Source organism: Mauremys reevesii, linkage group 12 (genome assembly GCF_016161935.1).
Source record: "Mauremys reevesii isolate NIE-2019 linkage group 12, ASM1616193v1, whole genome shotgun sequence".
Classification (NCBI taxonomy): Eukaryota; Metazoa; Chordata; order Testudines; family Geoemydidae; genus Mauremys; species Mauremys reevesii.
The window spans coordinates 18,369,937-18,391,918 of NC_052634.1; the positions used below are offsets into that span (position 1 = coordinate 18,369,937).

The window sequence follows — 21,982 nt, forward strand, 5'->3', positions numbered from 1 at the left end:
ACTTTGAGATGAGATATGATGCAGAGTGGTCAAGTTATTCCATTTCTATAGTAATGGCACAAACAATGACACCCACATGTTAAAATGACAACTTTGAAATATTTGCATTTGGCTGTTAAATAATACACAGTCATTAAACTAAGACAAAATTGGATTTCTTTGTGATCTCAAAGCATCACAACAATAACCTAAGGGTTAAACAAAATCTAATAATAAATATGTACAGGTATCATTATCATCATGTTGTTCACCATTGTGGTCTCTATTGAGACTTTGGGCATGACATTTGGGGTACAATCCAGACCAGTGACTTGCCCTGAAACCTGGGGTTCCTCCCAATGCTTTGCTGATGTAGCTCCCAACCTGGGTTTCTCACAAACAGCCAAACAGCATGTAGGTCACCTCCTGAGTGTCTGTGTATAGCTTCAGCCCTCGTCCAGCAGCTCTGAACCCAGCAACCTGTCAGCAAACACCAGCAACACTCTGGCTTCAAACAGCTTTGGTGACTACCTGCAGAGTGGCCCAAACACACTCCCAAACACGTATGTTCTGCACAGTCCAGCCCTCTCCTGGACATTCCAGGTGTGCTAGACCCATTGCCCCTTTAAGGGGATCAATATACAACACTCTCGCTACTTTTAAATCTAGTTAAGAACATAAGAATGACCACACCGGGTCAGACCAAAGGTCCACCCAGCCCAGTATCCTGTCTGCCGACAGTGGCCAATGCCAAGTGCCCCAGAGGGAGTCAACCTAACAGGCAATGATCAAGTGATCTCTCTCCTGCCATCCATCTCCACCCTCTGACAAACAGAGGCTAGGGACACCATTCCTTACCCATCCTGGCTAATAGCCATCAATGGACATAACCTCCATGAATTTATCCAGTTCTCTTTTAAACCCTGTTATAGTCCTAGCCTTCACAACCTCCTCAGGCAAGGAGTTCCACAGGTTGACTGTGCACTGTGTGAAGAAGAACTTCCTTTTATTTGTTTTAAACCTGCTGCCCATTAATTTCATTTGGTGGCCCCTAATTCTTATATTATGGGAACAAGTAAATAACGTTTCCTTATTCACTTTCTCCACACCACTCATGATTTTGTATGCCTCTATCATATCCCCCTTAGTCTCCTCTTTTCCAAGCTGAAAAGTCCTAGCCTCTTTAATTGCTCCTCATATGGGACCCATTCCAAACCCCTAATCATTTTAGTTGCCCTTCTCTGAACCTTTCCTAATGCCAGTATATCTGTTTTGAGATGAGGAGACAATATCTGTACACAGTATTCAAGATGTGGGCGTACCATGATTTATATAAGGGCAGTAAGCTATTCTCCATCTTATTCTCTATCCCTTTTTTAATGATTCCTAACATCCTGTGTGCTTTTTTGACTGCTGCTGCACACTACGTGGACGTCTTCAGAGAACTATCCATGATGACTCCAAGATCTCTTTCCCGATTAGTTGTAGCTAAATTAGCCCTCATCATATTGTATGTATAGTTAGGGTTATTTTTTCCAATGTGCATTACTTTACATTTATCAATATTATATTTCATTTGCCATTTTGTTGCCCAATCACTTAGTTTTGTGAGATCTTTTTTAAGTTCTTCACAGTCTGCTTTGATCTTAGCTGTCTTGAGCAGTTTAGTATCATCTGCAAACTTTGCTACTTCACTGTTTACCCCTTTTTCCAGATCATTTATAAATAAGTTGAATAGTATTGGTCCTCGGACTGACCCTTGGGGAACACCGCTAGTTACCCCTCTCCATTCTGAAAATTTACCATTTATTCCTATCCTTTGTTCCGTGTCTTTTAACCAGATCTCAATCCATGACAGGATCTTGCCTCTTATCCCATGACAACTTAATTTACGTTTAATTTGAGGTACCCAAGCAAGTAACAGCACTGGATTCGTTTTGACTAAAGAATAAAACAAGTTTATCTAACTACAAAGAAATAGATTTTAAGTGAGTACAGGTATTAAAGTCAGAAGTGTTTACAAGAGAAATAAAGATAAAACATTTTCTAAACTTAAACTAGTCTTGGCTCGAGGTGAGGTTTTTACCACAGGTTCCCAGTAACAATGCTAATCAAATTCTCAGGCCAGGATCCGCTCCCAAAGTCCAAATGTTGTTTCTTTTGTCTTCTTAGATGAAAGAGAGTGAGAGAGATAATGTGTTTCTACCCCTCACTTTCATAGTTCAGTCACCCATTGATGACAGAGACAAGGAGTCTCACTGCAAAAGAGGTTTCAGGTTGTCGTTGGGGGTCCCAAAGAGGATGGATATAGACTGTTCTCAGTGATACCGGATGACAGAACAAGGAGTAATGGTCTCAAGTTGCAGTGGGGGAGGTTTAGGTTGGATATTAGGAAAAAAAAATCACTAGGATGGTGGTGAAGCACTGGAATGGATTACCTAGGGAGGTGGTGGCATCTCCTTCCTTAGAGGTTTTTAAGGTCAGGCTTGACAAAGCCCTGGCTGGGATGATTTAGTTGGGGATTGGTCCTGCTTTGAGCAGGGGGTTGGACTAGATGACCTCCTGAGGTCCCCTCCAACCCTGATATTCTGTGATTCTAAGTAGTTTGTCATCCACATTTTTCTATCCAAGTGATGAAGGCAAACCAGATATTGGATCACCAATGCACAAAGACATCCTAATCTTTCTTTGCTAAGATGCACTTCTGACATGCTCTTCAATGTTGATAAATCCAAAGTGATGCATATTGGATAACAAATCCCAACTATACATACAAAATGAGGAGTCTAAATTAGCTGTTACCACCCAAGAAAGATTTTGGAGACATTATGTATATTTGAAAACAACAACTTAATGAGCTGCAGCAGTCAAAAAAGCTAACAGAATGTTAGGAACCATGAGGAAAGGGATAAATAAGACAGAAAATATCATAATGCCACTATATAAATCCATGGTACACCCACACCTTCAATACTGCATGTAGTTCTGGTCATCTCCCATCTCAAAAAAGATTAGAAGTGGAAAAGATACAGAGAAAGGCAACAAAAATTATTAAGGGTATGGAAGAACTTCTATATGAGGAGAGATTAAAAAAGACCAGGACTTTTCAGCTTGGAAAAGAGACAACTGAGGGGGCTATGAAAGAGATCTATAAAATCTTGAATGGTGTAGAGATAGAGAATTAGGACATGTTATTTACCCCATCACATAACACAAGAACCAAAGGTAGCCCAAGGAAATTAATAGGCAGCATGTTTAAAACAAACATAGTGAAGTATTTCTTCCCATAATACACAGTCAACCTGTAGAATTCATTGCCAGGGCCATCTGAAGGCCAAAAGTATAAATCTTCCAATTTGGCAAGATCTCTGAAGTGGTAAACACCCTTTCTTTGAAAACTAAACACAGATTTTTCCCCAATGCCAAAAAGGGATGACAGAGCCACATCCTGTTAATAAATATACAGCGGGAAGTATGATGCAGAAATCAGGAGTGAGTGGGTCACAAATTGCATGCACAACTATGGAATAATGCTTCTCAGTTGTGCTGGCAATGGTGCTTGTTTCAATACACGTTATCTGTGTGTTCCATTTTTGGAAAGTAGCAAATACAGGTCTGTCGCATCTTACGCGCATTTAACATGCGTGATTTCAGCTTTACGCAGCTGGCAAAAACAAAACAAAAAAAGTGAAAAATAACAATTTAAATACTGTTTCTGTAGTGCAGGCGATTCTGCCCGCCATTCAACTCAATTTAATGTTGACTATACGCGGTTTTCGCTTTACGCACTAACTGTGGAACAGAACCCCCACGTAAGATGAGACAGACCTGTAGAAAGGACCACAACATCTTCTATCGGGTGACCTAATGACTATGATTCCTTGGACACCAAGAGACCCAAAAGCCATATTGGCACATACTGGGTGAAGAAGGATCCTTGTGTCTGCTTACTCTTGAGTACTGTCAAGTCTTGGACTTCTTCAGGACCTATTCTGCTGATGAACTTTGCTACTTAGCCATTGGAAAAGCCTCCACGAGAAGTGTTTGTGTTGGGTGCATTTTGAACCCTATATGCACAGACAAATTTTACAAGTGACTGCTGGTCAGATATCAACTTTAGAAACATTTTCCATGGAGGCACATGGCATCCACCAATCACCTGGGGTTTCTTGCATCCAGCCTTAGATCCTGTCCAGTGCTGTCTTTCTGCCCTTTTCACACTGTTACTGCTATCATATCTGTCAAAGACTAATTACAGAATTAGCTTTGTTAAATTCCTCTAGGATCTGCTTTAGGTACTCAGCAGTGAATTCATCAATATGTGGGATTTGTCTCCAGCCATCATTTGTATGACAGCCATGGCACCTCTGACGTATACTATGGTTTCTATGTTACATTGTCAGCTTCCGGATTCTTTCAGCTTGAGCTTCCAGCTGATTCTCTAAGTCAGCTTTGTCTGTTCTTCTCACTGTTCCATCAGTATCCAAGAGGGACATAGACACAGGTCCTTTTGGGTGACAAAGAACAGTTACCATAGAAAAATCATCACTGCACCTTGCTAAGGATGTGGCTGTGCGGAAAACAGTTTCTGGACCGATAGCTGCTCTGACTGTCCTTCGCTTGCCAGACTTAGATATGGTTTTCCTGGCCATGTCAGCAAATGTTTTGATGCCAGATTTCTTGACTGGACTGAAAAAGCTACATGTTCCATCAGAATCAAATGCACCTCTCACAAATTTCTCCATTTGTTCTTCACCAACACCTGCTATTTTCAGCAGACCCTTGTACATCTGATATTACATGCACTGCAGTAGATATGCTGATAAGCACCTCGGGATGTGATTCAGAGTCAGATGGGTTTCTCATATTGTTGATGACATGGGTTGTAGGAATAATAACATGCTCTTCATCCCTCTTCAGTGCAGAGACAAGGACTTATTTGTGGACTTAGTCTTCATTACTTCTTGTTAGGCATTTCTTTCTCTCGTAACTTTTTCATATTCATAATATAGAATATCAGGGTTGGAAGGGACCTCAGGAGACCATCTAGTCCAATCCCCTACTCAAAGCAGGACTAATCCCCAGACAGATTTTTGCCCCAGATCCCTAAATGGCCCCCTCAAGGATTGAACTCCCAATCCTGGGTTTAGCAGGCCAATGCTGGGATGACTGAGCTATCCCTCCCCCCTGGAAGCTATGCAGTCCAAACTATGGGCATGCAATCATAGAATATCAGGGTTGGAAGGGACCTCTGGAAGTCATCTCATAGAATCATAGACTTTAAGGGACCATTATGATCATCTAGTCTGACCTCCTGCACAATGCAGGCCACAGAATCTCACCCACCCACTCCTGTATCAAACCTGTGTCTGAGTCATTGAAGTCCTCAAATCATGGTTTAAAGACTTCAAGGTGCAGAGAACCTTCCAGCAAGTGACCTGTGCCCCATGCTGCAGAAGGCGAAACCCCCCCAGGGCTTCTGCCAATTTGCCCTGGAGGAAAATTCCTTCCCGACCCCAAATATGGCGATCAGCTAAACCCTGAGCATGTGGGCAAGACTCACCAGCTAGACACCCAGGAAAGAATTATCTGTAGTAACTCAGATCCCACCCCATCTAACATCCCATCACAAGCCATTGGGCATATTTACCGCCAGTAGTCAAAGATGAATTATTTGCCAGAATTAGGCTATCCCATTATACCATCCCCTCCATAAACATATCAAGCTTAGTCTTGAAGCCAGATATGTCTTTTGCCCCCTCTACTCCCCTTGGAAGGCTGTTCCAGAACTTCACTCCTCTGATGGTTAGAACCCTTCATCTAATTTCAAGTCTAAACTTCCTGATAGCCAGTTTATATCCATTTGTTCTTGTGTCCACATTGGTACTAAGCTTAAATAATTCCTCTCCCTCCCTGGTATTTATACCTCTGATATATTTATAGAGAGCAATCGTATCTCCCCTCAGCCTTCTTTTGGTTAGGCTAAACAAGCCAGGCTCTTTGAGTGTCCTTTCATATGACAGGTTATCCATTCCTTGGATCATTCTAGTAGCCCTTCTCTGTACCTGTTCCAGTTTGAATTCATCCTTCTTAAACATGGGAGACCAGCAGTACACACTGTATTCCAGATGAGGTCTCACCAGTGCCTTGTATAACGGTACTAACACCTCCTTATCTCTACTGGAAGTACCTCGCCTGATGCATCCCAAAAGCGCATTAGCTTTTTTCACGGCCATATTGCATTGGTGACTCATAGTCATCCTGTGATCAACCAATACTCAGAGGTCCTTCTCCTCCTCTGTTACTTCCAACTGATGCGTCCCCAATTTATAACTAAAATTCTTATTATTAATCCCTAAATGCATGACCTTGCACTTTTCACTATTAAATTTCATCCTATTACTATTACTCCAGTTTACAAGGTCATCCAGATCTCCTGTATGATATCCCAGTCCTTTTCCGTATTGGCAATACCTCCCAGCTTTGTGTCATTTTCAAACTTTATTAGCACATTCCCACTTTTTGTGCCAAGGTCAGTAGTAAAAAGATTAAATAAGATTGGTCCCAAAACTGATCCCTGAGGAACTCCACTAGTAACCTCCCTCCAACCTGACAATTCACTTTTCGGTACGACCCGTTGTAGTCTCCCCATTAACCAGTTCCTCATCCACCTTTCAATTTTCATATTGATCCCATCTTTTCTAGTTTAGCTAATAATTCCCCATGTGGAACCATATCTAATGCCTTACTGAAATTGAGGTAAATTAGATTCATTGCATTTTCTTTGTCTAAAAAAATCTGTTACCTTCTCAAAGGAGGAGATCAGGTTGGTTTGGCATGATCTACCGTTTGCAAAACCATGCTGTATTTTGTCCCAATTACCATTGACCTCAATGTCCTGAACTACTTTTTCCTTCAAATTTTTTTCCAAAACCTTGCATACTACAGATGTCAAACTGACAGGCCTGTAGTTGCCCAGATCACTATTCTTCCCTTTCTTAAAGATAGGAACTATGTTAGCAATTCTCCAGTCATACGGTACAACCCCTGAGTTTACAGATTCATTAAAAATGCTTGCTAATGGGCTTGCAATTTCATGTGCCTGTTCCTTTAATATTCTTGGATGAAGATTATCTGGGCCCCCCGATTTAGTACCATTAAGCTGTTCGAGTTTGGTTTCTACCTCGGATGTGGTAATATCTACCTCCATATCCTCATTCCTATTTGTTATTCTACCATTATCCCTAAGCTCCTCATTAACCTTATTAAAGACTGAGGCAAAGTGTTTGTTCAGATATTGGGCCATGCCTAGATTATTCTTAACCTCCACTCCATCCTCAGTGTTTAGCACTCTCACTTCTTCTTTCTTTGTTTTCTTCTTATTTAAATGGCTATACAACCTTCACTATCGGTTTTAATTCCCTTTGCAAGGTCCAACTCTACATAGCTTTTGGCCTCTCTCACTTTATCCCTACATGTTCTGACCTCAATAAGGTAGCTTTCCTTGCTGATTACTCCCATCTTCCATTCCTTGTAGGCTTTCTGCTTTTTCTTAATCACCTCTTTGAGATGCTTGCTCATCCAGCTTGGTCTACAATTCCTGCCTGTGAATTTTTTCCCCTTTCTTGGGATGCAGGCTTCTGATAGTTTCTGCAACTTTGAATTGAAGTAATTCCAGACTTCCTCCACCTTTAGATCCCAAAGTTCTTCAGTTCAATTCACTTCCCTAACTAATTTCCTTAATTCTTTAAATTTAGCCTTTTTGAAATTAAAAAACCCAGTCACAGATCTATTTTTGTTTATCCTTCCATTTAGTTTAAACTGAATTAGCTCATGATCACTCGAACCAAGGTTGTCCCCTACAACCATTTCTTCTATGAGGTCCTCACTACTCACCAAAACCAAATCTAAAATGGCATCCCCTCTTGTTGGTTCAGCAACTATTTGGTGAAGGAATCCATCAGCTATCGCATCTAGGAAAATCTGAACCCTATTATTACTACTACTAGCACTTGTCCTCCTGGGAAATTAAAGTCTCCCATAATCACACAATTCCCATTAGTATTTACTTCATTAAAAACATCTCTCCATATCCAAATCAGATCCTGGTGGTCTATCGCACACCCCAAGCAGGGGAGACTCTAGTAGCTTTCTTCCCCAATGTGATTTTTGCCCAGACAGACTCTGTCTTATCTGTTCCATCCTTTCTTATTTCTTTACAGTCTACCTCATCATTGATATACAATGCTACTCCACCACCTTTCCCTTTATTTCTGTCTTTCCTAAACAGCACATAACCTTCAATTCCTGTACTCCAGTCATGACTACTATTCCACCATGTTTCTGTTATCCCTGTAATATCTAGTCCAACCCCCTGCTCAAAGCAGGACCAATCTCCATTTTTGCCCTAAATGGCCCTCTCAAGGACTGAACTCACAACCCTGGGTTTAAGCAGGCCAATGCTCAAACCACTATTGGAGCACAGCCTTCAGTGTGAGACAGCTGGTCAGCAAATTTGAACTGAAATTATAGAAAGCTATTATAATCACAGTTTGGCAATTAAGAAGATGAAAACATTTCATGTTCGTATATTGCAAAATGTTGACATCTGCCAAATACTAAACAGCTTAATGATTTCTAAACAAATGCCCATGCAAAACCAATAAATTTTCAATACATTGTTGACTGGTAGCTTTGACCAACAAATACCACATTAATGTGCTGAAATTAACTTCTACAGTAAAAACTGTAGTTATGTGGCAGTGTTTCTGGAACTGGGGGCGGGGGGAACCAAAGACTCATTTGAGTACATTCAACCTTGCCTACAGGTTTATGGCACCACTTGACAACTCCATATCATATCTCATTGAAATGTACATAAAATAAACTTTCAAATGATATGATGTGTGTGCGTGTATGGATAGGTACATTAAACTCCAAACGAATGGCCCTTTTGGGAGACTTGCCACACATTTACAAGACCTTCAGATCCACAGCACAGACATCTACTATTTGAGTTAAAGAGTTAAAGTGGTGGCAATAGATGATTATCTTCAGCGTGGATCAGCCACTACAGTGGAACATGGCACACGCTATGCTAGTGGTTACATAACCAAGAAAACCTACCATTTTCTGCATTATGTTGTGCTCTCCTGATCCATATACTGTCACTGACCCACAGGGTTAGATCTAGCTCTGTTGATCCAGGGATGAGGAATCAGGGATCCCTATTTTCTGGTCTGTGTTATGCAGGAGGGCCATGTACATGATCACAATGGCCCCTCTTGGCTCTCAAAACTAAGGGGGTGCTATTCATTATTTACATAAGAACATAAGAAAGGCCGTACCGGGTCAGACCAAAGGTCCATCTAGCCCAGTATCTGTCTACCGACAGTGGCCAATGCCAGGTGCCCCTGAGGGAGTGAACCTAACAGGCAATGATCAAGTGATCTCTCTCCTGCCATCCATCTCCATCCTCTGACGAACAGACGCTAGGGACACCATTCTTACCCATCCTGGCTAATAGCCATTTATGGACTTAGCCACCATGAATTTATCCAGTCCCCTTTTAAACATTGTTATAGTCCTAGCCTTCACAACCTCCTCAGGTAAGGAGTTCCACAAGTTGACTGTGCACTGCGTGAAGAAGAACTTCCTTTTATTTGTTTTAAACCTGCTGCCTATTAATTTCATTTGGTGACCCCTAGTTCTTGTATTATGGGAATAAGTAAATAACTTTTCCTTATCCACTTTCTCAAAATCACTCATGATTTTATATACCTCTATCATGTCCCCACTTAGTCTCCTCTTTTCCAAACTGAAGAGTCCTAGCCTCTTTAATCTTTCCTCATATGGGACCCTCTCTAAACCCCTAATCATTTTAGTTGCTCTTTTCTGAACCTTTTCTAGTGCTAGAATATCTTTTTTGAGGTGAGGAGACCACATCTGTACACAGTATTCAAGATGTGGGCGTACCATGGATTTATATAAAGGCCTTATCACAGTGCCTATGAGCCATCATCATGGACCAGGAACCCACTCAGATTAATATATTATGATGCCAGAAGGAAGCATTGTGGTTATCTAGTCTGACCTCCTGTATAACGCAGGCCAGATAACTTCTCTGTATTAATAATTCCTGTTTGAACTAGAGCAGATCTTTTAGAAAAACATCTGAACATTCCCAGAGATGGAGATTCCACCACAAACCTTGGTAAATCATTCCAATAGTTAATTACACTCGTCAAAACTTTGCACCTTATTTGTAATCTGAATTTGTCTAGCTTCAACGTCCAGACATTGGATCATGTTCTACCTTTTTCTGTTAGACTGACGAGCCTTCTATGAAATTTCTGTTCTCCATGTAGGTACTTCTAGACTGTGATCCAGGCACCCCTTAACCTCCTCTTTGATAAGCCAAATAAATGGAGCTCCTTGAGTCTTTCACTATAAGGCATGTTTTCTAATCCTTCAATCATTTTTGTGGTTATTTTCTGAACTCTTGCCAATTTTTCAACATTCTTCAAGTGTGGACACCAGAACTGGACATGGGATTCCAGTGGTTGCAACAGTGCCAAATACAGAGGTAAAATAACCTCTTGACTCCTACTCAGGATTCTCCGGTTTATACATTCAAGTGTCGCATTAGCCCTTTATGCCCTTTAGCCCCCCACACTGGGAGCTCATGTTCTGCTGATTATCCACTCTGACCCCCAAGTATTTTTCAGAGTCACTGCTTCCCAAGATAGAGTCCCCCATCATGTAAGTATGGTCTACATTCTTTGTTGCTAAATGTATGACTTTACATTTGGCTGAATTGAAATACATATTGTCTGCTTGTCTCAGTTTACCAAGCAGTCCAGATTGCTCTGCATTAGGGACCTAGCCTCTTCATTATTTACCATTCCCCTCAATCTTTATGTCATCAGCTGATATTTTTTCCTTCCAGATCATTGCTAAAAATGTTAAATAGCATAAGGTCGGGAACTGATGCCTGTGGGACACCACTTAGAAATACAAGTGCTCAGTGATGATTCTCTGATTACAATTACATTTTGAGACCTATCAGTTAGCAGTGTTTTTTAATCCATTTAATGTGTGCCAAGTTGATTTTGTATCATTCTAGTTTCTTAATCAAAATATGATGCCATATCAGTTTTCAATCCACCACAATATTATTATGAGGGACAGAGCCATAGATTTTCTGTAGCGCTCAGCAAAAAAAGTTATATAAATCTGAAAATGTTCAAAGCTCTCATTTTTTGGAGAGAGCCTATATTTTCGGAACCCCTTGACCAAATAATCCTAAATTTATAGCACAATGTATATCCTGATCCCTCTTGTAGCATAACACATTTTATGACAAACCTCTAGAGAAGTGGATTTTTCAGCACTTTGAAAGTCAGCTCTTAAACAGAAAGTTATTCTCAACCTTAACTATGGAAATGGCAGCCTTCCATAATACTGCCTGCTCCCAAGGCTAAAACTTCCAAAGGTACGGAGATGCCATCCATTATTTATACATTTTAATTCTTTTTGGTTGGGGGAGACCTGCTCATTTGAGACATAAACGTTTTGGAGAATTCAGTGTAAGGCTCATCATTCATGAGTAATCATCACTCATGTGTAAGGCTATGTTTTAGTCATGGGTATTTTTAGTAAAAGTCATGGATGGGTCACGGGCAATAAACAACAATTCACGGCCTGTGACCTGTCCATGACTTTTACTATATACCCTTAACTAAAACTTGAGTTAAGGGGACCATGGGTGCTCTGAGAAGGCAGGCAGTGGCGCACAGCTGGCGCTGGAATGGGGGGCCAGGTGGCGGCGTGTGGCCCGGGACCCCTGCTGGTCCTGGAGGGGGGAAGGGTTGACGGGGCTGGAGGGCTCCCTATCTGGCTCTGACCAGCATCTCTCTGCAGCTCATAGGGGGAGGGGCAGCCAAGGGGGCTCCAACTCACTGCTCCCATCACAATGCCACCTCCACAGCTCTCATTGGCTGGGAACAAAAGCCAATGGGAGCTGCGGGGGCAGCACCTGTGGCATGGGTAGCGTGCAGAGCTCCTCTGGCTGCTCTGCCTAGGAGCTGCAAGGACATGTCAGTGGGAGCCGGGAGCACCTCCCCCCCCCAGGTAAGCACCGCCACGCACCCCAATCCTCTGCCCCAGCCCTCAAGCCCCTCCCACACACCCAAACTGCTGCTGCTGGCCACTGCAGAAGTCACAAAGGTCATGGAAAGTCACCAAATCCGTGACTTCCATTACCTCTGTGACAGACACGCAGCCTTACTCATATGTTCTCCAGAAAAGCTACCTGATGGATGGGAGACTGTGAAAGATCTGGTGAGATTGACTTTCTTTATGTCTCTAACAACATGGGCTGGGACTTGAAACTATTCAAATACAAAGTGTAAGACCCAGGATCAAACTTCCTGAAGAGTCGCGGGTTCCCAGGAGTAATAATGCAGCCTCTGCATTTACAGGGTAACATAGAGGGCACAAACTACCCTCTTGCTTTGTTTGATATAGAAAAGCACCCAGGGAATGAATAAGAGCTCAAAGGAGCCCTCCCCTTTTCTCTCCCCATCCGATCCCAGTGCAGACTCTGTTACTCCCAGACAGCGAGCTCTCTCCCCTTTTGACCCTAACTTTTTAGAGCAGAGTAGCTAATTTTGTTCACCTGCCACAGTCCCAGATAAATTCCATGTAGGTATTTCTTGCTGTTGCAAATGAATTCCAGTTAATCTCTTCCCCTGGCATGCTCTGACCTGGGGAAAATCATATACCTTCTAGTGTTACACAGGTGAAACCCTGCATTTCAGTTTCAACATTTCACACTGTGCCAGTTGAAACCAGATAGCACCTGATCAGCCTTTGAGCCCTTTGAACTTGCACTCACCCTCTTTTCACATTAATGCATTTATTTCTTATTTTACAAAGCTTACTAAAACGCTCGGAAGTGCATTTTCACTACTGCAGTCTCCCTGGTCCTTACCTTGTCCTCAGCTCTTTGAGCCTGGATGAGGAAGAAAAAATAAAATCCAAATCTAGGTTCTTTTAAATGTATAAAGGGAATTGATGGCTCAGATCATACAGTGAAACTGCTCAGATGTATGAAATACAAGTATGCTGGGAATATTGTGGCAGTGACAGAGCCCTGGACAAGCACCTCCTGATGCTATTCCTGTACTGCCTGGGTAATTTATTCTGCCTAGGCCCTGCAATACATCACAATCTTTGCCTGAGGGAATCATTTATACCTGACACAGGGCTGCCATAGTGATGTTTAATTCATACAGGAGAAGTGTTTTGATGAAGAACCTAAAAAAAAAAAAAAGAAAAGAAAAGAAAAGGCTTTAAATTGATGTTGAGATTACAGCTAGTTTCCTGCAACCTCATTAAAACTCTTCTTCCCAAGAATATATATATATAGTGCCCCCTATCCACCTGGTTACCTCCATTAGCGCCAAGCTCCTTATGGGTTTTGATGGACAGGCCTGGGTTCTTCTGGATCCTGCCATCTACTCAACAGAATGTAATTTCTTTTTCTTCCCATATGAATGTATTTCGCAGTGCCTCCACCTGCCTTGCTCCTTCCTGGCAGGGTGACCAGGGCAGCTTGGGAGGAAAATTCTAATCACAGGGTAACCCTCACTTACTTGCAGATAGTTGCAGACTACCAAGCGATAATACAAACACATTACAATATATTTAACAGTAATTCTATTAAACAGAAGGTAAATATAACATGACAGGGTAAAACATATTCTCAGGGTCACCAGTGTCCATGCTGATAATACCTGTGAATTTCCCCAGTCATGTGACCTGATATAGAAAATGTACAAGTAGCATCCCATTGGTAGGTGTACTTCATAGGAGCCCTTGATGACTGTGGCCATGAGATCTTTGGTGCAGCAGTTAGCAATGTTGCTGACTGGGCTCAGTACAGTCCAAAGGACTCTCACATGGTAGGGTAGTAACTCCCTCTGCAGATTTAATAGGCAGCAGGTGATACAATCCCCAAACCTTTCCCCCCGGGCTTGAGGACACTCCCTGACTAGCTAACTGAAGGATGGTGCACTCACAACTTCACGATGGATCTGCAGGTTCAGAGATGGCTCTGGACTCCTCAGCACTACAGAGGGGCTGATAGCGCTGCTGGCAGGCGTCCTCTCTATGCAGGAGTCAGGCTGCTCCTGGTGCCAGGATTTCCCCTCCCCACTACGGGGTGCCAGGCTCATGGTGCAGGTTACAATAACTCTACTAAACTCCAAACTGTAGTCTCCTGCCCCAGTGTTCAGACACACTCCCAGCAGGGAGCAGCCCTGAACAAGCACCTGGAGCAGAGCTGGCCATGTGGTGACTGATCTCACCTAAGGGGCTGGGGGGCTAACTCAACCAGGCTGGGGGAAGTTTTCCCAATAAAACTCTAGAAACTGGGTGTTGCCTTGGAGCGGGAAAGGCTCAAGTTGAGGGATCTTGCTTTCAGGTCCCCAGAGGCCAGTTCTCAGGGGGAACCCTGCATGCAAGACTGGGACTCACCAGTCTCCCCACCCCTGACAGGCCATCCTGCCCTTACCCTAGCTGGCTGCAGACTACTCCCCAAAATGGCTTCTCCCCCATTCAGGGCTCCCTGGGAAGGGCATCTCACTCCCTATTGGTCAGGCTAGCTCTTCTTCCTTTGCTTTCCCTTGTCAATCATTTGCTCTGAGCAGGCTCCTGCAATCCTTCCCCAAACCAACAGAGCCCCTGTTGTTCTACATAGTGGCTCTCCTCTCTCCCTCTGGGTTGCTGAGTGGTCTCCGAGTCTGTCCTTGGCCCCCTTCCTTCCCTACCAGGGACAATGTGCCTCTCGCTGAACTACCATCACACAGATCCCCAGGAATCTACTTGGGGGGTTACATATTTATATACACACACACACCTTTCTATTTAAAAACATGTTTCTTTGCTGGTCTAGGAATAATCTGATTGAGACTCACATGTTTATAATTCATTATAAATGTATGAATGATGAGGGATAGCTCAGTGGTTTGAGCATTGGCCTACTAAATCCAGGGTTGTGAGTTCTGCCCTTCAGGGGGCCACTTAGGGATCTGGGGCAAAAATCAGTACTTGGTCCTGCTAGTGAATGCAGGGGGCTGGACTTGATGACCTTGCAAGGTCCCTTCCAATTCTAGGAGATAGGTATATCTCCTATTATTAATAGATTAAGGGTTTTCATCTCAAGCAACAAACAGTTGTTCAGAGAAAAAGTAGTTACTGCTACTACTGCCTAAGACTAACTGTATTCTGTGTCTGATGTGGGCAATGCAGACAGCATTTGGGCCTGTAGGTAACATATTTGAATGATACTTTGCCACAACCGGCTCCAAGTTTTTTGCTGCCCCAAGCAAAAAAAAATTTCCGTGCCCCCCCAGCCCCGCCCCAACTCCACCCCTTCCCTGCCCCATTCCAACCCCTTCCCCAAATCCCCAGCCCTGCCTCCTCCCCCGGGCATGATGCATTTCCCCTCCTACCCCTCCTTCCCTCCCAGCAGAGGTGAGCCGGGGGGGAGCGATTCCTCTGGCCCCTCCCTGCAGGGTTACTTCCTGTGGCCCTCCCCACGCCCCCCCCCACCTCCTCGTTGCAGCTCACCTCCACTCAGGGCTGGCTCCCGGCTTTTTGTGCCCCAAGCGAAAGAAAAAAAAAGGAGCCAGAGTACCTTGGAAAGTGCCACCCCAAGCACATGCTTGGAGCGCTGGTGCCTAGAGCTGACCCTGTACTTTGTATTGGCACTTAGGGTCAGTTGTGCCAAATTGTAATATTTTTTCAGTAGGAAAGTTTGATCAAGGTTGCCTGCCAGATTCATTGTAGTTGCAGTTCAGCAAGACCAGAGCCGCCTGTAATGAGCTGCCAGAGGAATCCATTTGCAGTACCTAATACCCTAAAACTCTGCTACATATTCTTAACTTGCCATGTACTGGCACCTTACCTGTTACTATTTACATATATACAGACATAGCACATTCCATATTCTAATTAGACCTTGAACAAGCCCAGTTCAGCAGCCAGTAGAACCGTATCGCTGCTGACCATCCAGGGTAGACAAAGGCAAGCTGCAGTTTGCATTGATTGAGCTAATCAAGATTGAAAACTGGGGCAAATAGGGATTAACAATGGTATAGCTGCACCAAACACTGCCCCGCCCCGCCCCAGTTGCTGAATTGAGATTATCCCCGAGTGCAGACAAGGACTCTGATGCAGCTCAGTCACTTTGATGTGAACTTAATGAAAACAACAGGTGCAAGCAAGAGTGATGAAGTAGTTACTATTTACCACATCACCTCCAGTAAAGAAACACTAAAATCTCTCTTTTTCCATTTGCCAATCCTACATCTTCATTGAGAAATGGAATATTTTACACCAGGTTACAGAAGAAAGGCTTTAATAAAATTCATCTTAAGCCATTTTGCTTTTACCTCTGTGAATGGCAGAAAGCTCTGTAGCCCAGCAAAGTCACCATGAAATCAAGCAGCCATTGTGTGTTTTGTCACCATGGCAACACAATTTTACCTGAACTGTTATTTAAGCTTTTCTTTCTCCTTTCCTGCCCTGTAGGTTAACCTGGATCTGACCTCCCTCCTTGACAGTGAAGATAAAAAGTCAAAGAACAAACGGGGAGTCCTACCGAAGCACGCTACCAATATAATGCGTTCCTGGCTCTTCCAGCATCTTATGGTGAGAGAAGTCAACAAGCGTGTAAGAGATTTTTAAGCAGGGACAGGTTTTAAGGGTACTCATCTTACACTGCCTCTTCATGAGAGAATAGTTAATATGTGCTAATGCTTTGATAAAATGTCGTACAAAAATCTTCAGGAGGGTCAGTCAGAAGATACTGATAAAAACGTTATTGTCTTTAACAAAGAGGAAGAATGGTGTTAAGTATGAATTTAAACCTTAAGGATGTAAATGAAGTAATTTTTAAGAAATCTAATTAATGTTACACTGCTTATGCCATTTGTTTATATTTTGCATTTGTCTCATCCTGGAGCATGAAATAGACTAATTGGCTTCATTTCCGTTTCTGACCAGTTATATCTTCATTCATTTGCACAACCTTTCAGTATTTGGGATGGAAATGCTACACAGGCTCATTTATTTCTTTAAAAACAAACCTTGAAACTTTTCTGTTGGGCTTACGTTTTGCAAAGCTTGCTTCCACAAAACCTAAATTTTGGGTCAGTTTGACCTGTCATGTGCTCCTTTAAAAGGTCTTGCATGACAAAGATAAATATTTATTATCAAGGAAAATAAAGTGCAAAAGACAGCACCAATGCACCATTATGGCTACACAGCAAAAATTACAAAATCAGGAAATGCACAGGCTAAGGAGTGTGCAGCAATGTTAATTCAGGGCTTGTCTACATGGTATGACAGTGCACACTAGAGGGGTGTGATTTCTCAAGTGCATCAGAGTGTTATGCACTAACTGGCCTGTGTTGACCCTGCTTGTGCAAACTAAAAGTTCCTTGGTGGACGTTAACACATTAAAGTAGTATGCTAAAGTAGTATACAGGGGGTTGGACTAGATGACCTCCTGAGGTCCCTTCCAACCCTGAGATTCTATGATTCTATGATTCTATGAATAGAGAAATTTTAGTTCACGCAACCAAGCTTCTGCATGGGCTAGTTAGTGCTCAACAGCTTGATTCGCTTTGGATATCATAACCCTCTAGTGTGCATTGCTGCACTGTGTAGACAAGCCCCTAGTGCTGTTGTACATCCTGTGGATTTTAGGTGTTCATTTTATAACATAAGGAAAACTATATTAAGATATACAATTAACAAAACAAATAGAGAAAACCACACAACTGTGCTTAACACAGGGCCTGATTATCCCTACAGGGGAAGATATAGAATAAGGAGCTAAGAGGGGAGAAAACTCCATGTAGCTACCCTCTTAGCAAACTGGCTGCATAGTGTTCACTAAATCTTGTGGATTCCTTGGGGCCCACCTGAACCATGGCTGATTAACTGGAGGACAGGGTCATTAGTGTGGAGATCTTGTAGCTCCACAAAGGCTGTGGCTCTCCAGTGAAGCCACACTTCCCCCTGCTTTTATACCCTGGAAAGACGTATCCTCCACCATGGAGCGGACCCACAGAAAGACTCCCAGTGATGATAGTAGGCTTTGGATCAGTTCCTGCATGCCTGACAAGTTTCCAGCTCCAGCATATCTTTGTGCTAAAAGGTGTGGTTGAGTGTTTTGAAAACAAGTAAGACCATTTTCTTACATATTAAGAGACAGATAGGCAGCCAGTGAAGGTCCCAGAGGAGGGGGTAATGGGTCGTGCAGCTTGTCCTTACCTCTCAGACCTCTTAGTAAAAAGCTAAGTTGCTCTGAAACTCAAAATAATAAACCGTACCTTATTTTCCTATCAAATCTTTGTGCATTTGCTGTGTCAGCAACCTGGGGTATGGTTTCAGTGTGGAAGTTTGTTTACCTAAATGCTGTAAAATTACCTTCATTTATGATTCCTGATGTCCCAGCAGGTTGCCTGTAACCATGGCAATCAGCTGAGATGTGAAAGTTCTCCGTTATGCAGAGCACAGAAGGAGTGGCAGCTGATGATATCAGTGTACACATAGTGGGAATGCAGTCCCAAATCCCAGAAGACATAGTTACCCATAACTATCAAAGTAAATCAGAAGTATATGGGAATAAAAACATAGCTGACATGGATGAGAACGTTTACAAACAGCTCTATGTATCATAATACAGTATCACTTTTAGCATTCTCCTGCCTGTCTGCAGCTCGGTTGATGACAGTGGTGCACCTGTTGTTGCAGGCAGAACTAGGCTGGGCAAATATCAGGAAAAAATTATTCCTGAATAGTTGCTTGATTCTAGCATTTGCCAAGCATTACAGTGACTTACTTGACCATCTGCATACACCACAATCTGCCCCATGCCTTAATAATGATGAGATCACAGGGTAGCATCTCTTAGGGTAATTTACACATTTCTGAAGACATCTAGATATTGTTTGCACCCTTTTTGTTAAGAATGCTCTGTGCACCTGCTAGTTAGAGCAAGTAGGGAATCTAGCTGCTTCAGATATAGAGATATCTGCCCCAAGGGTCAGTGCTGGGGCCGGTTTTGTTCAATATCTTCATTAACGATCTGGAGGATGGTGTGGACTGCACCCTTAGCAAGTTTGTAGATGACACTAAACTGGGAGGAGTGGTTGATACGCTGGAGGGTAGGGATAGGATACAGAGGGACCTAGACAAATTAGAGGATTTGGCCAAAAGAAACATGATGAGGTTCAACAAGGACAAGTGCAGAGTCCTGCACTTAGGATGGAAGAATCCCATGCACTGCTACAGACTAGGGACCGAATGGCTGGGCAGCAGTTCTGCAGAAAAGGACCTAGGGGTTACAGTGGACGAAAAGCTGAATATGAGTCAACAGTGTGCCCTTGTTGCCAAGAAGGCTAATGGCATTTTGGGTTGTATAAGTAGGGGCATTTCCAGCAGATTGAGGGATGTGATCATTCCCCTCTATTCAGCACTGGTGAGGCCTCATTTGGAGTACTGTGTCCAGTTTTGGGCCCCACACTACAAGAAGGATGTGGAGAAATTGGAGAGAGTCCAGCAGAGGGCAACAAAAATGATTAGGGGGATGGAGCACATGACTTATGAGGAGAAGCTGAGGTAACTGAGATTGTTTAGCCTGCAGAAGAGAAGAATGAGGGGGGATTTGATAGCTGCTTTCAACTACCTGAAAGGGGGTTCCAAAGAGGATGGATCTAGACTGTTCTCAGTGTTACCTGATGACAGAACAAGGAGTAATGGTCTCAAGTTGCAGCGGGGGAGGTTTAGGTTGGATACTAGGAAAAACTTTTTCACTCAGAGAGTGGTGAAGCACTGGAATGGGTTACCTAGGGAGGTAGTGGAATCTCCTTCCTTAGAGGTTTTTAAGGTCAGGCTTGACAAAGCCCTGTCTGGGATGATTTAGTTGGGTTTGGTCCTGCTTTGAGCAGGGGGTTGGACTAGATGACCTCCTGAGGTCCCTTCCAACCCTGAGATTCTATGATTCTATGATATCAGAAAACTAAGCACCTATGTACAGTGGTGGTGGGAACATTGGAAACCCAATGCTGGGATGAAGTATTGGTAGGTAATGGAAACCCAAATAGGGGTCTGTTCCACACATACACCATCTCTATATATGTATTATCTTCTATCTGCTTATCACCATGGTAACTTTTCAGAGCTCTTAGTGGCAGATTTTCAAAGGGATTTAGGCACATAAAGATGCAAATAGGTGCCTACTGGGATTTTCAAACAGATAGGTGCCTATGAAAATCCCACTAGGTGCCCATCTGCATCTTTGGATGCCTAAATACCTCTGGAAATCTGACCCTTGGTTCATAATTTGACCAGAATGTATGACCACTTCACATTCTTGCCCTGGCAGAGAACAGCTAATTTTTCTTGTACACTGTTTTCACTAGATTAAGAATGTTTTATTTCTGTTGCCTCTGCCATGCAGGCATTACAAAGGGCTGCACATCATGGATCATAAAATACCATATGCAAGGTAACATTAGAGGCAACAGAAAAGAGTGGGACCTTTAACAAAGTCATACATTTCTTTGTTAATTAAACTGTTCAAAAGAGATTGAGAGATGCTGAAGTGTTGGGCAGAAACCTGGACACGCATACCTCCAGTAATTGCTGGTGGGTAGGCAGCACAAGGGCCTGCATAATTGCTTTATGTGACATGGAGGTCCCAGGACTTTGTGTCCCCAGGAGAAAACCCCATAGAAGTTCTCCAGATCAAAATCCAGAACCACCAGAAGATTATGCAGTTTGATATGGGTATTTTGCAGCACTTTTGGGCTCTCCATCCAAAACTCAAGCATTTCCTGGTGTACAAAGGTTCCCCGGGGCTCGACCCCCTCCAGGGCGGTAGGGAGCCACACTGGCTCACTAGCTGCAGTTGACGCTTGGGGAATTAGTCTGTTCGTGGGGTCTTCCTCGGTAGCCCTTGTGGTACAGGAACAAACACCATAAGCCCAGGCCCTGGATCAGGGCGGGGCAGTGCAGAGTCAGGAGCTCAGGCCCTCAGGCCGGGCTGAGCAACAATAGTACAATTAGTAACAAGCCCAGGCCCTAGGTCAGGGCGGGGCAGCCAGAGTCAGAACTCAGGCCCTCAGGCAGGGCTGAGCAACGATAATAGGCCCCAAGCCTCAAAAGGCCTGGGAGAGGGGGAGACTGCCACTCACGAGTTGGGTGGCAGGCAGGGCCGGCTCCAGACCCCAGTGCGCCAAGCACGCGCTTGGGGCGGCATTTTGCCAGGAGGGCGGCAGGTGGCTCTGGCGGACCTCCCGCAGGCATGACTGCGGAGGGGCCGCTGGTCCCGCAGCTCCAGTGGACCTCCCGCAGAAATGCCTGCGGAGGGTCCGCTGGTCCCACGGCTTCGGTGGAGCATCCGCAGGCATGTCTGCGGGAGGTCCACCAGAGCCGTGGGACCAGCAGACCCTCCACAGGCACGTCTGCAAGAGGTGCCCCAGAGCCGTGGGACCGGCGACCACCAGAGCACCCTGCGCGGCGCGCTGCCCTGCTTGGGGCGGCGGAAATCCTAGAGCCGCCCCTGGTGGCAGGGGGGACGCAAGCCCTCCCACTCCACTGCATCCCAGCCCGGGTCCCTAGCAGTGGCAGAAGACCCGCTGCTGTGTCAGTGCGGATCCTGGCTGCAACACACTGACATGGGCTTTGACCGTACTGCAGCCAGACTAGGGTCGGCTGCCCCCAGGCTATTTCCAGACTCCCCCTCGGTTAGTACCTGGATCAGGGTGGTGTCCTCTGGGGGGGTCCAGCACCATCGGTTCCTCGGGGTAGTGGGCGAGCGGCAGGTCCGGCAACTCCTCCGGGTAGCGAGCGCAGGGCAAGTCAGGCCAGTCCTGGCCTGCAGCTTGGGCCGCGGGGGTTTCCCAGTCGCAGGCTAGACTTG

General features: G+C 44.1%; 1 protein-coding gene across 12 annotated transcripts in view; it reads left to right on the forward strand.

Moving 5' to 3' along the window:
- The window catches only part of PKNOX2 (PBX/knotted 1 homeobox 2), a 655,223-nt gene that overhangs the window by 578,619 nt on the left and 54,622 nt on the right, over positions 1–21,982 (forward strand). For all 12 annotated transcript variants that reach the window (XM_039496651.1, XM_039496659.1, XM_039496654.1 and 9 more), the window contains one exon: positions 16,579–16,698. In XM_039496651.1, the coding sequence (XP_039352585.1) occupies positions 16,579–16,698 (120 nt within the window). The remainder of the gene's footprint in view (positions 1–16,578; positions 16,699–21,982) is intronic.